General features: G+C 39.6%; 2 protein-coding genes across 5 annotated transcripts in view; one reads left to right on the forward strand and one right to left on the reverse strand.

Annotated features, from left to right (window-relative positions):
- The window catches only part of LOC127427940 (mucin-5AC-like), a 184,695-nt gene that overhangs the window by 97,264 nt on the left and 75,176 nt on the right, over window positions 1–12,255 (reverse strand). The window lies entirely within an intron of this gene.
- Window positions 1–12,255, forward strand: part of LOC127427795 (spectrin beta chain, non-erythrocytic 1-like) — a 123,532-nt gene that overhangs the window by 77,657 nt on the left and 33,620 nt on the right. For all 4 annotated transcript variants that reach the window (XM_051675577.1, XM_051675587.1, XM_051675583.1 and 1 more), the window contains 2 exons: window positions 11,451–11,602; window positions 11,763–11,936. In XM_051675577.1, the coding sequence (XP_051531537.1) occupies window positions 11,451–11,602; window positions 11,763–11,936 (326 nt within the window). The remainder of the gene's footprint in view (window positions 1–11,450; window positions 11,603–11,762; window positions 11,937–12,255) is intronic.

Raw genomic sequence — 12,255 nt, forward strand, 5'->3', positions numbered from 1 at the left:
TATCTCCAATCATCTGAGGAGGTGCTGTGAGTTTAGTTCCCTTTATTTCCACGTGGTTGGCATGCATTGTGAATGCAGCTCTGCGGGTTCAGTAATATATATCTTTGTATTAAAGAGACTAAGGCGAAAGTGATTAAATCATAAAGTAATACAAGACACATTCACCTTGAACCTAAAATTGAGTTTCGTTTTATTTTATTTTGGCAGCATTAACTGTATTACCAAGACACAATACAAACACAAATTCGATAAGAACATACATTTGGCAGCATTATTTTGGGAACACAAGGGAATTTATTAGGGTCATTTACTATGATTATTATTGTCTTAACATTTATAATTGTCTTTTAGTTATTTATTTATTTGGAATGCCCAATTCCCACTACTTAGTAGGTCCTCGTGGTGGCACAGTTACTCACCTCAGTCTGGGTGGTGGAGGACAAGTCTCAGTTGCCTCTGCTTCTGAGACAGTCAATCCGTGCATCTTATCACGTGGCTCGTTGTGCATGACACCACGGAGACTCCCAGCATGTGGAGGCTCATGCTACTCTCCGCGCTCCACGCACAACTTACCATGCGCCCCACTGAGAGCGAGAACCACTAATCGCGACCACGAGGAGGTTACCCCATATGACTTTACCCTCCCTAGCAACCGGGCCAATTTGGTTGATTAGGAGACCTGGCTGGAGTCATTCAGCACACCCTGGATTCGAACTCGCGACTCCAGGGGTGGTAGTCAGCGTCAATACTCGCTGAGCTTCCCAGGCCCCATTGTCTTTAGTTCTTAATCTGTAGGCTATTATGGCCAGCAGCCATATCACCCTGTAGCTCAAGACCGGTTGCCCACTGAAGCTAAGCAGGGTTGAGCCTGGTCAGTACCTGGATGGGAGGGGGAAACTAAGGTTGCTGCTGGAAGAGATATTAGGGAGTCCAGCAGGGGTTGCTCACCCTGTGCTCTGTGTGGGACCTAATGCCCCAGTATAGTGACAGGGACACTATACTGTAAAAAGGGCACTGTCCTTTGGATGAGATGTTAAACCGAGGTCGTGACTCTCTGTGGTCATTACCGTAACCCTGGTGTCCTGGCTAAATTACCCCCATTGGCCCTTCTCAGTCATGGCCTCCTAATAATCCCCATCCAGTAATCGACTCTCTCTCCTCTCCACCAATAGCTGGTGTGTGGTGAGCGTACTGGCGCTCTATGGCTGCCGACGCATCATCCAGGTGGATGCTGCACACTGGTGGTGGTTGAGGAGAGTCCACTGTTCACTGTGTAAAGCGCTTTGAGTGTAGCGTCAGAAAAGTGCTATATAAATGTAACGTTCATTCATTCATATTAGTAATTTTCCATCTGGTGTCGTTGACAGATGCTTGCGTGATGGCAAATGGAGCCGTTGGAGACTGAAAATGTTTAAATAAGGTGGTAAAAAATATATATTTTTTAATCACTTTATTTTATTGCTTTTTTTCATTTAGTTTAAAGTGCAATTTGAATTTAGAAATGTCTGTGCTTTTTGTGTTTCAATAAATTAAAATTTTAAAGCAATATCAATAAAGCAAAAACATTCACTGACCCTTGGCAGGGGGGTTGACGATGCAATTGTATATCGCAATAAGTCGATTATTGATAAAATAACTGTTACATATCGCCCAGCCCTAATGATCAGGATGTGTTTGTCATTTTTGGTTTGTCAGTACATATGTTTTTGCTTTTATCTGGTTAAAAGGTGTTCAATTGATAGATGTGGTTCACATCTCAATATACTCATTGCTATATTTCGAGAAGCGGTGATGAGCACGTGCTGTCGATTCACATAGATGTCATCTGCTCACCACAAACAACCACACACATGCTTGTGAAACACATCTCCTCTGAATTTATTTGTTCATTGGATGTCTTCATGGGTGTGGCAAACACCTTTGCTTTTTCTTGACACTAGCCCTTGAAAGTGTGTGTGTATTTATTCGGAAGGGTTGGCAGATGTGCAAGGCTTGTGCAGAGTGAGTCTGTTGATTGGTCGATGGGTTTGCAGTCTGCCAATCAGCTGATTTGAGCATTTTTGTTTTTCATTTGTCATCTAGAAGCCCATACAAATTTAGCTTTAAAGATCCTAGTCCTGTGTGTGTGTGTGTGTGTGTGTGTGTGTGTGTTTCCAGGTTAATCTGCAATTGATGTAAATGTCAACAGCTGATCGTCACTACTGACTAATCCAAGAAACATTTACACTGAAAACACCCTTGACTGGACTTTAAGAAACAATATTTTGCCTGCTTTAAACACAAATATAATATTTAAAAAAAAAAAAATTCTATGTTACCATTTCAGAATATAAAGATTACAGCTGAAGTATGTTATTTCTGGGCAACTAGCCTCACTTAAAAGAAATGCAAAAATGACTATTTCAAACAGATTTCCTGAACTCTTCCCTAATCCTCCATGGTTAGGACAAACAGATACTCACCCTAAGGCCCTATGATTTCCACGATACGGAAAACACGGGCGGAATCACAGATTTGAGTCATAAAAATGGAATTAAGAGGAAAATGTGGCGTTTTACAGAACTGGACAAAATTGGGATGAAATGAATGATAATTTGACAAATTTAAACAAATTTTTTATGAATAATACAAATAATAATAATTAATATTAATAATAAATATTTCTTCTTCCTCTTTTTCTTCCTCTTCTTCTTCCGCAATACTGCACACGCAGGAGTGCTGTGCCCACTGAATAGCAGCTTGACTGTGATTCGGATGTATTTTCATCAATCACAACTTTTACTGCAAAGTTTTGTTAATTATACTTTTGTTTGATAAAATTGTATAAATGTATTTGATTAAACAACTCATTTCATTATAAAATTAAAACTTATTGCATGTTATCCAGAAGAATTAAATCGGAAAACATGGAATTTTTTTAATAAAAATAAAAAGCTTTCTTTAAGACTCTTCCATCCTACGCTCATGTCATTGGTTGAATCAGTGTTGCTGTGTGGGGCTGGTTGGGGCCAAACAAACAGCATAATGTTTGATAACTCAACAAAGTAACCATGTTTACACATTTCAGTAAAGATCAACCTACGGTTGGCTTACTTATGGTTGTCTCTGCTTGTTAACCTGGGATAGGAAAGTCACAGTGTGTACGCATTTTTTGGGGAAATCAATCTACAAATGGCTTAGAGTTGACTTTGCTTATTAAACTGCGATAGGAGAAACTATTTTAACAATTTTTTTTTTTAAATTACACACTTCACCTTTAATTGGAGCAACACATTAGCACAGATTGACATGTGGGAACTTGATTAAATCTTCAACTACATCATCCTATCTCTTAAATTCTCAAAGGTCAAAGATCTCTGTCTAGTCCTCAGGTGATGTGGAGTGAAATGCATTGTGATTATCAATGATGAGATGTGAAAACTGTGAGCCAGACAGGGGACACAGATCATCAAAGACTTGCCTTAGATCTTGTCCTAACCAGACGCGACATAAGATTCCAGCGACAAGCAGTCTGTCCACACTAGACGCGACGCAGCACTGCGATATTCATACACTAAAATGATGATACTTGACAATAAAATGTAGATATCAGAGCAATCACAGATGGGACAGTCTGTTTATTAAACACAACTAATTAAAACACAATCACACACATACACAGGGCACAGTTATTTTATGAATCATGTCCAAATTCTGTCTATTACCATTGTTTATGTTCACGCGGTACTCCTGTTTTATATTTCGCCGATCTCCACGTGACAAGGAAGTGGAGAGAAAGTCAGAATGAGCCAGTATGTCACCCCTCTGTCATTCTGAACTGGTGTGTGTGTGTGTGTGTGTGTGTGTAAGAGACCTCTGACTGAAGAAAACGTGACCTAAACCAAAATATTTGGTAGGTTTGAGACACCATGTTCTGAACCGGCTAGTGAGATACCGGCTTTAATATGCTGTTATAAGCATAATTGTAGACTCAATTGTTGTCTGGCAGAAATAGAAACCATTTCAAAAACAGAATGCCGTCGCTCGTCGTGTGACGCTGTCTTGGCTGGTTAGGACAAAAACTGTTTAACATGGAAAATATACCTTTTATTGTGTGTGAGACACTGAACATTTAAATAGAAATGGTCCTGACCTGCTGCATCAGTATAAGGTTTACAGATGTGACCACACAGGATAGAAAAGCCATCCAGAAGGTAGTGGTGTTTTGAGAAGAGAACTGGGCCATTGGAGCACTTTTCTTTACCTCCTAATTCAAGTCAGAGATTGTACATTGTCTATTGTACAGAGTAAGTGTATACTGGCCTGTGCTGTAACTATTAGAGCAAGCTGGAGTAAGAATAGCTGTGTGTGTTCAGAGGCGGCAGCAGGCAGATAGGTGTGTGCATAAATTGATTTGAATAGCGGGCAGGCATGTACTGATTATCTGTTCATATTTATATTGGCCATCCATCTTAATGATTAAATGACTTCTCTACCCCCTCATTCCTATTTGCATTGTAAAACAGGTCATAGTCCTCAGACACCCTTTAGCTGCACGTGTGTGTGTGTGTGTGTGTGTGTGTGTCTCCTCCCTCCCTCCTCCTCCTCAGTCTGGAATGCTCAAGGTCTCCTCATTTTTAAACAGATCAAGGCTAAAGCAACAGAACTCCACAACTCGAACACACATGCTGACCCATGGTCAGATAGCCCTGGTGAATCCTTTATTACAGCATATAGGCCTTGTTTCGTCATATCAGAAATTCCTTGTATTTGGTAAAAGCTAAATATTTATCCAAAGCACAATGCCCTTGGATGCCTCATATAGTGTGTGGGTGTGTAAGGACTTTTATATTCCATAGTTCCATTCAAATATTTGATTGCAGAAATTGTTCATATTTGAATGTATTTTCATATGTAATTAAAACATCACCTTCCAATGCTGCACCCTGCCTCCGTGTGTGTAAAATGTGTGGTTTTGTCCCTTTTGAGCAGCCAGCAATTCCTATCAAGGAAAAGCTCCAAACATGCTGCACCATGAACCTCAAAGAAGAATCAAGCATTGCCAAATCAAAATCTCTTACATTTATTTTGGATATAATTTACCCACCCAGTTCAAGATTAGAGGTGAATAATAAAACACAGTGAGCAGACGGTATGGAGATTTTCAATTGAAAGACAAAATGACTTTCTTAAGCCTGTGCACACAAACATACAATACTAACAATATTTGGAGGAAGTGAAAAAAGGACAGTGCTTCCTGTTTAAAGAAGACACCAAAATTATGGAACAAATCTCCCATTTTATTGCAGAGTAATAGAAGTTTGAACAAACTGGCCAGATGGAGAAATTATCTAGGCATGTAATGTAGGCCAGGCTTACTCTGCTAGTTCAGGTCTTTGCATCTGTGCTTTCAAGTCAGTTAAGCTGAGAATCTAAGGGAGCTTTTTTTGACACTGTGTGCATGTGAGTGTGCTTGAAAGTGGCAGAACAGGTTTCCTCGACTGGTGGTGTGTGGAGAATTTCCCTGAACATGCTTGTGTGTGAGTGAGAGTTTGATCATATCTGTGATGGTAAAAGGACCAAGCTCTATTATAGACAGTAGGGTACAGTTCTTTTGCAATAATCTGTCGGACTGTGGATTTAGATCAAGTGTACTACAGTACTGTTATCATGCTAACCTGCGCTCAGACCTCTCACTGGATGTGCTATGTGTGCTCTCTGCTCATGCCCTTGACACAAAGACTTGCATAGAAACATACACATACTGTATGCAATGATGCTTGCTTTCAGTTGAATAAATTAAACAGGTTATATTTCACTTAAAAATTTTAAATAAATTATATTTTGCTTAAAAAAATGAAGTCTGTTTTTCTGGGGGAAAAATTTAGATTTATTTTTCATTGTGACATTTTCGCGAACCAAGAAAATTACGAACCATATCGATGCAAATTTAGACTATATTGAGTGTGCAACATCTTAATCTCTCTATCGCTTGATTTAACCCCTACTGTGCTTTATTATTTTACACTGTTTACAGGGTTTGCACAAGGTCCTTGAAGTGTTAAAAGTGCTTGAATGTAGCTTTTAGACATTTAAGTACTGGAATACCTAGAAAATCCCTGTATTGTTTTTGAATGTGCTTGAAATTAACCCTCTGGGGTCTGAGGGTGTTTTGGGCCCTGGATAACACATACTAAACATTTGTTCACAAGACTTTTGAGGACTGGATCTTGTAGCCTAGAGTTTTTGCTATAAAATGATGTGAAACCCATCCTGATCTCTCATTCATACAAAACAATATAATCATTTAACTTTTGTAAGACACTTTTAGTGTTAGAAAAGTCATATGCGAGGAGGCGTGGATGATCATGAATATTGATGTGATTCACACCTGAGGAGACAAAGACCCCTCCCCTGAGAGAGAATGAATGTGAGGAGACTTAAAGATTGAATGTATTGTTTGTAGCTTATTCACAAAATCAAGTTTAAGTTTAAAGAAATCTGACTATACATTTTCTTTACATAAAGACTTTACTTTAGACCTACACTACCATTTAAAAGTTTTAGATCTGTAAGATTTTTTTAATGTTTTTAAAAGAAGTCTCTTCTGCTCACCAAAGCTGCATTTATTTGATCCAAAATACAGCAAAAACAGTGATATTGTGAAATATTTTTACAATTTAAAATAACTTTTCTATTTGAATATATTGTCAAATGCAATTTATTCCTGTGATCAAAGCTGAATTTTCAGCATCATTACTGCAGTCTTCAGTGTCACATGATCCTTCAGAAATCATTCTAATATGTTGATTTTCTAATATGGGCATATTTTCAGCACATTTGACACATTTACACCCAAATAGATATTTGCAAGCACAAGCTTCGTTGATGATAATGAGGCAGCATAAACACTAGTTAAAATATAATCTGAACATTCATATTATTTTAAATCATATTACATATCATATTGATATCATACAGCATACAATTTAAATACCTGCTTTAGCCGAAACAACATTTAAATGTAACTCAAACTTGCCTATTAGGACATATTTCAAATTTCAATACTTTGAATCCTGGCTGGCAAGTCTGGAAATAGTCCAGCAAGTAAAATATGTCCTTGTTTATATAAAATAGCATGTCAACTAATACACTATATTGGCAAAAGTATTCGCTTAACTGCCTTTAGACGCATATGAACTTAAGTGACATCCCATTCTTAATCCATAGGGTTTAATATGACGTCGGCCCACCCTTTGCAGCTATAACAGCTTCAACTTTCCGGGAAGGCTTTCCACAAGGTTTAGGAGTGTGTTTATGGGAATTTTTGACCATTCTTCCAGAAGCGCATTTGTGAGGTCAGACACTGATGTTGGACGAGAAGGCCTGGCTCGCAGTCTTCGCTCTAATTCATCCCAAAGGTGCTCTATCGGGTTGAGGTCAGGACTCTGTGCAGGCCAGTCAAATTCTTCCACACCAAACTCGCTCAGCCATGTCTTTATGGACCTTGCTTTGTGCACTGGTGTGCAGTCATGTTGGAACAGGAAGGGGCCATCCCCAAACTGTTCCCACAAAGTTGGGAGCATGGAATTGTCCAAAATCTCTTGGTATGCTGAAGCATTCAGAGTTCCTTTCACTGGAACTAAGGGGCCAAGCCCAGCTCCTGAAAAACAACCCCACACCATAATCCCCCTCCACCAAACTTCACAGTTGGCACAATGCAGTCAGACAAGTACCGTTCTCCTGGCAACCACCAAACCCAGACTCGTCCATCAGATTGCCAGATGGAGAAGCGTGATTTGTCACTTCAGAGAACGCGTCTCCACTGCTCTAGAGTCCAGTGGTGGCGTGCTTTACACCACTGCATCCGACGCTTTGCATTGCACTTGGTGATGTATGGCTTGGATGCAGCTGCTCGGCCATGGAAACCCATTCCATGAAGCTCTCTATGCATTGTTCTTGAGCTAATCTGAAGGCCACGTGAACTTTGGAGGTCTGTAGCGATTGACTCTGCAGAAAGTTGCCGACCTCTGCGCACTATGCGCCTCGGCATCCGCTGACCCCGCTCTGTCATTTTACGTGGCCTACCACTTCGTGGCTGAGTTGCTGTCATTCCCAATCGCTTCCACTTTGTTATAATACCACTGACAGTTGACTGTGGAATATTTAGTAGCGAGGAAATTTCACGACTGGACTTGTTGCACAGGTGGCATCCTATCACAGTACCACGCTGGAATTCACTGAGCTCCTGAGAGCGGCCCATTCTTTCACAAATGTTTGTAGAAGCAGTCTGCATGCCTAGGTGCTTCATTTTATACACCTGTGGCCATGGAAGTGATTGGAACACCTGAATTCAATTATTTGGATGGGTGAGCGAATACTTTTGGCAATATAGTGTATGTAAGTAAAACTAAATGACTTACTCATCCGGAATTGTATCCTCGGCTGGATCAAGTCGCTCTTCAAAATGTAAACATTCATCGTCGAAGTCCCGCTCTTCTTCTGAGGAAATTGTGAACTCTTCCTCACTATCCAGGACCATCTGTAGAGCTTCCTCACCTGTGTAGCGTGCCATCCTCTAAACGCGCAGAAAAGTGAATGAACTTGATGTTTTTTAAGGCACTGTTGGGGGCATTTACCGTTTGCATTGAGCGCCTCAGCACAATACCGTATGAATAGCGCGCTCTGCTGGTGGGTGTGATCACATTAGGGATAATGAGCTGAGCCAGGAGAAACTGTACATCGCTTTGTTTCATACAGATTACATTGCAGGAGAATATTTGTTTTAAAGTTGAATTGTTTTATTTAAATGTAGACATTTTAAGCTTTCTTTAGACATGTTTCATGTTTGTGTGATAAATATTCGCGAAGTTTCACTTCATTTTTGTGATGTGTTTCAGAAAGATGCTCACGGAGACAGACGGCTGAAAGCGCACCCAGTTTATTTTCTTTATTTTACAAAAGCACAAGGTTTTGTTGTTATTGTGAGTGTAATATAAACTGATAGGATGTAGAATATCTCTATTTTTTAAAAGTTAAAACGTGATTATAATAATGATGACAAATATATATATATATATATATATGTAATATATTAAAAAGTAAAATATACACTTTCACATACTTTTTTAGGACAGGTTCAGTTCTATTGCTTGTTCTACACCTGATCTACCTTTAAAGTATCCCAATATTTATTTATTTTTTGATTTGTGGTTAAATATGACCAGGTTATTTTCTTGACAGGTTTAGTGAGAATCACCCTTGTCCTCGTGTTGTCCAAGATTTTTGTCACTGTGTGTGTATGTGTCTGTGTATCCATCTAAATGTTTAGCATTTTTTAAGCGCATTTCTTAAAAATTCAACTAACTAAAGAAAATGCAAATTGTTGCACGTTTCCATTCACTACGTCATGCACATTTTCTTGAGGTGCCAGCTTGTCTTGATGGAGCAGATGTACCTTGTTTTATTAAATGCTGCCAGGAGACGCCACAGAATAAGTGTAATATCTGATATAATGAGGGCTGAAATGGCTGCGGTGCCCATACGCCGCCAGCCCCAACTCTCAAAACTGTTCTGCCAGATTGTGAAGACCCACTTTAACGACCTGCTGTTGGTTAGACACTTCCGAATGTCAAGGGCTATTTGTGCCAAGGTCGGACATTTTGTGGGGTCAGTCACATCAAGCTATCGCACACTCCTAACATGTGCACGAGTGGTCAAAACATGCCATTGTTTCCATCAACTTAAATGCACATTTTAACTAATGTGAAACTCTAGAAAATCCACCTCTGCCTAGCGCATAAAATGTAAGCGAATTTTGAGTTTATTCGCATGTCAAGCGTTTCCATTCAGGATGTCTTATGTGTCATTTCAAAGTGCGCATAAAAATAGTTGGATGGAAACCGAGCTACTGTCTCTCTGTTGGAGAATCCTTTCAGTGAGACAGAAAAATTGTTTTAGGGAAGAAATTGGGAGAGAGAGAGAGAAAGTTGAGGTGAGATGAAACTGGAGAGAATTTAGTCAGGGAGGTTTTACTGTGTGTGTGTGTGTGTGTGTTTGGATGTGCTTCTTTCAGTAATATGTTTCTAATCTGTCCGGTCTAACCAGGATCAGGCCATTACCGACACACACACATTTCAGATTTTGTTTCTTTTACCTGTAGTGGTCTAATTGTCAATCATTGGCTTGTATTCAGTCGTACATACACAGGTGTGCATTTATCTGTGTGTTTACATATGTTGACTTTGATCCAATTCCATGTGAAATAACAAGCTTTGTCCTAATGGAGAACAGTGTGTGTTTGTGTTTGATAAGATCTGCGACCAGATGGCTATAATGCTGACCTTGTGTTGCCTCGCACTGCTGTTGTGCTCTTGTGTTATATTGTGTGTGTTTCAGTGTGGTGTTTGCTTTATGGCTGAGGCGTTTTGAGCTCAACATTTTTCTTATCAGCAATTAAATTACATGCTTCATTTAGACCTGTTACAGGAATTATCTTGTCGTATTAACTTATGCTACACAACATGCCATGTTCTCTCTTTGTCCCACTCAGACTTTCTGTATTGGTAGTGAGGTGGAGAATGTAATGGTGTTTGTAATAAACAGCTTGCTGTTCCTCTGTAAAGGTCAATCAGTGGGCTGAGCCTCTTACTGACCAGCCCCATATGCTTTCAGAGGTCTGCAACACTAATACTGTGTTCAAGTAAACACTATCTTGTTTGCTCATTAGATACTCATCTGTCCGCATTCATATCAAGCATTCCTGCCGTTATTCCATTTCTCGTGTTCTTTTCCTGTTCACAATCCTGTCATTTTAGTAATTCTCTTTTTGTCTGTCTCTCTGTATCATTAATTGTTTTAGAGAAACCTTTTTTTTTTTTTTTAAGGGGATGCTTTATCACTTCACACAGCTCTCTAGCTCCGCTCTGCCGTAAAGTCCCGCCCCTCCTCTCAAATAATTGGTTGGTGTGAGTGAAGTCTGCTCGAATTAATGCAAGCAGTCATCAGTCAATGATGTCAGTGCTCTGCGGTAATTGAGTTGCTTTAATAAAGTTTAGAGTTACAGTCAGTCCTCGGCCACTGCACAAATCGTCTTTTATGAATGTTAATTTTATGACAAATTGTAAAATATTGGCCTGACTTTGGATTTAGCAGTTAAATCTTGTTGTTCCATCTTTAAAATAGGGATGTACATTTTTCTTAATATTTATTTTGTTGTTTGTTTATGTGGTTGTGTTTTTATTTCTAAAATGCAGTTGCAGTCTTTGCTGCTTATGAATTTTGTGCCGTGTGTGTGTATATGTCTTTATTGGTAGTCGTAGTGTGTGAAGGCATTATGACCTGCAAGGTTTCTGTAAACATATGCATCAGAATTTGTCATATTTTGAAACCTTCTATAATGAGTCAATATAAATAAATATTTAAAAAGTGTGTGCGCGTTTGAAAGTAGAGTTTTTTTGTTTTTTGACCAGATGAAAGAGAGGCAGTGCAGAAGAAGACCTTTACTAAATGGGTGAACTCTCACCTGGGCCGTGTGACCTGCAGGATCGGTGACCTGTACACTGACCTCCGCGATGGACGCATGCTCATCCGGCTGCTGGAGGTTCTCTCTGGGGAACAACTGGTCAGCATCCATCCATCCAATTAATTTTTTATAAATCTATTTTCTGGCCCTTTGTTGTTCTATTCATTTGTCCATTTATAAATCAAATGCTGACTTCCTTTTAATTACCCTTGCACTTGTTTAATTCTTCTCTCTCTCTCTCTCTCTCTCTCTCTCTCAGCCAAAGCCCACCAAGGGCCGTATGCGCATCCACTGTCTGGAGAATGTTGACAAGGCTTTGCAGTTCCTGAAAGAACAGAAGGTTCATCTGGAGAACATGGGTTCTCATGACATTGTTGACGGAAACCACCGTCTCACACTCGGTCTCATCTGGACCATAATACTTCGTTTCCAGGTAGGTTGTAAAAAGGGTGTGGTTCCTGCTAGAGGTGTTAGATATGGAGAGAGTAACAGGTAGAAATAGTGATTCTGTTGTGAAGATTCTATAAGGCTGTGCAAAGAAACCGTGATCATAGAAATGACTGCTGAATTACTGTTTTTGGACTCAGGCTATGTCCACATTAATCCAGATACATTTGAAAATGGCATTTTCATTTTCCAAATGCTCTCTGTCTGCACTGCCACACGTGCCACACGTCCACACTTTTCAAGCATTACCCAAAAGTTGCTCGTCCACACTGAAGCACATGAAAACTCTTAAATCCCCTTACTGT

The sequence above is a fragment of the Myxocyprinus asiaticus genome, chromosome 3, assembly GCF_019703515.2.
Source record: "Myxocyprinus asiaticus isolate MX2 ecotype Aquarium Trade chromosome 3, UBuf_Myxa_2, whole genome shotgun sequence".
In the NCBI taxonomy this organism is placed as follows: Eukaryota; Metazoa; Chordata; class Actinopteri; order Cypriniformes; family Catostomidae; genus Myxocyprinus; species Myxocyprinus asiaticus.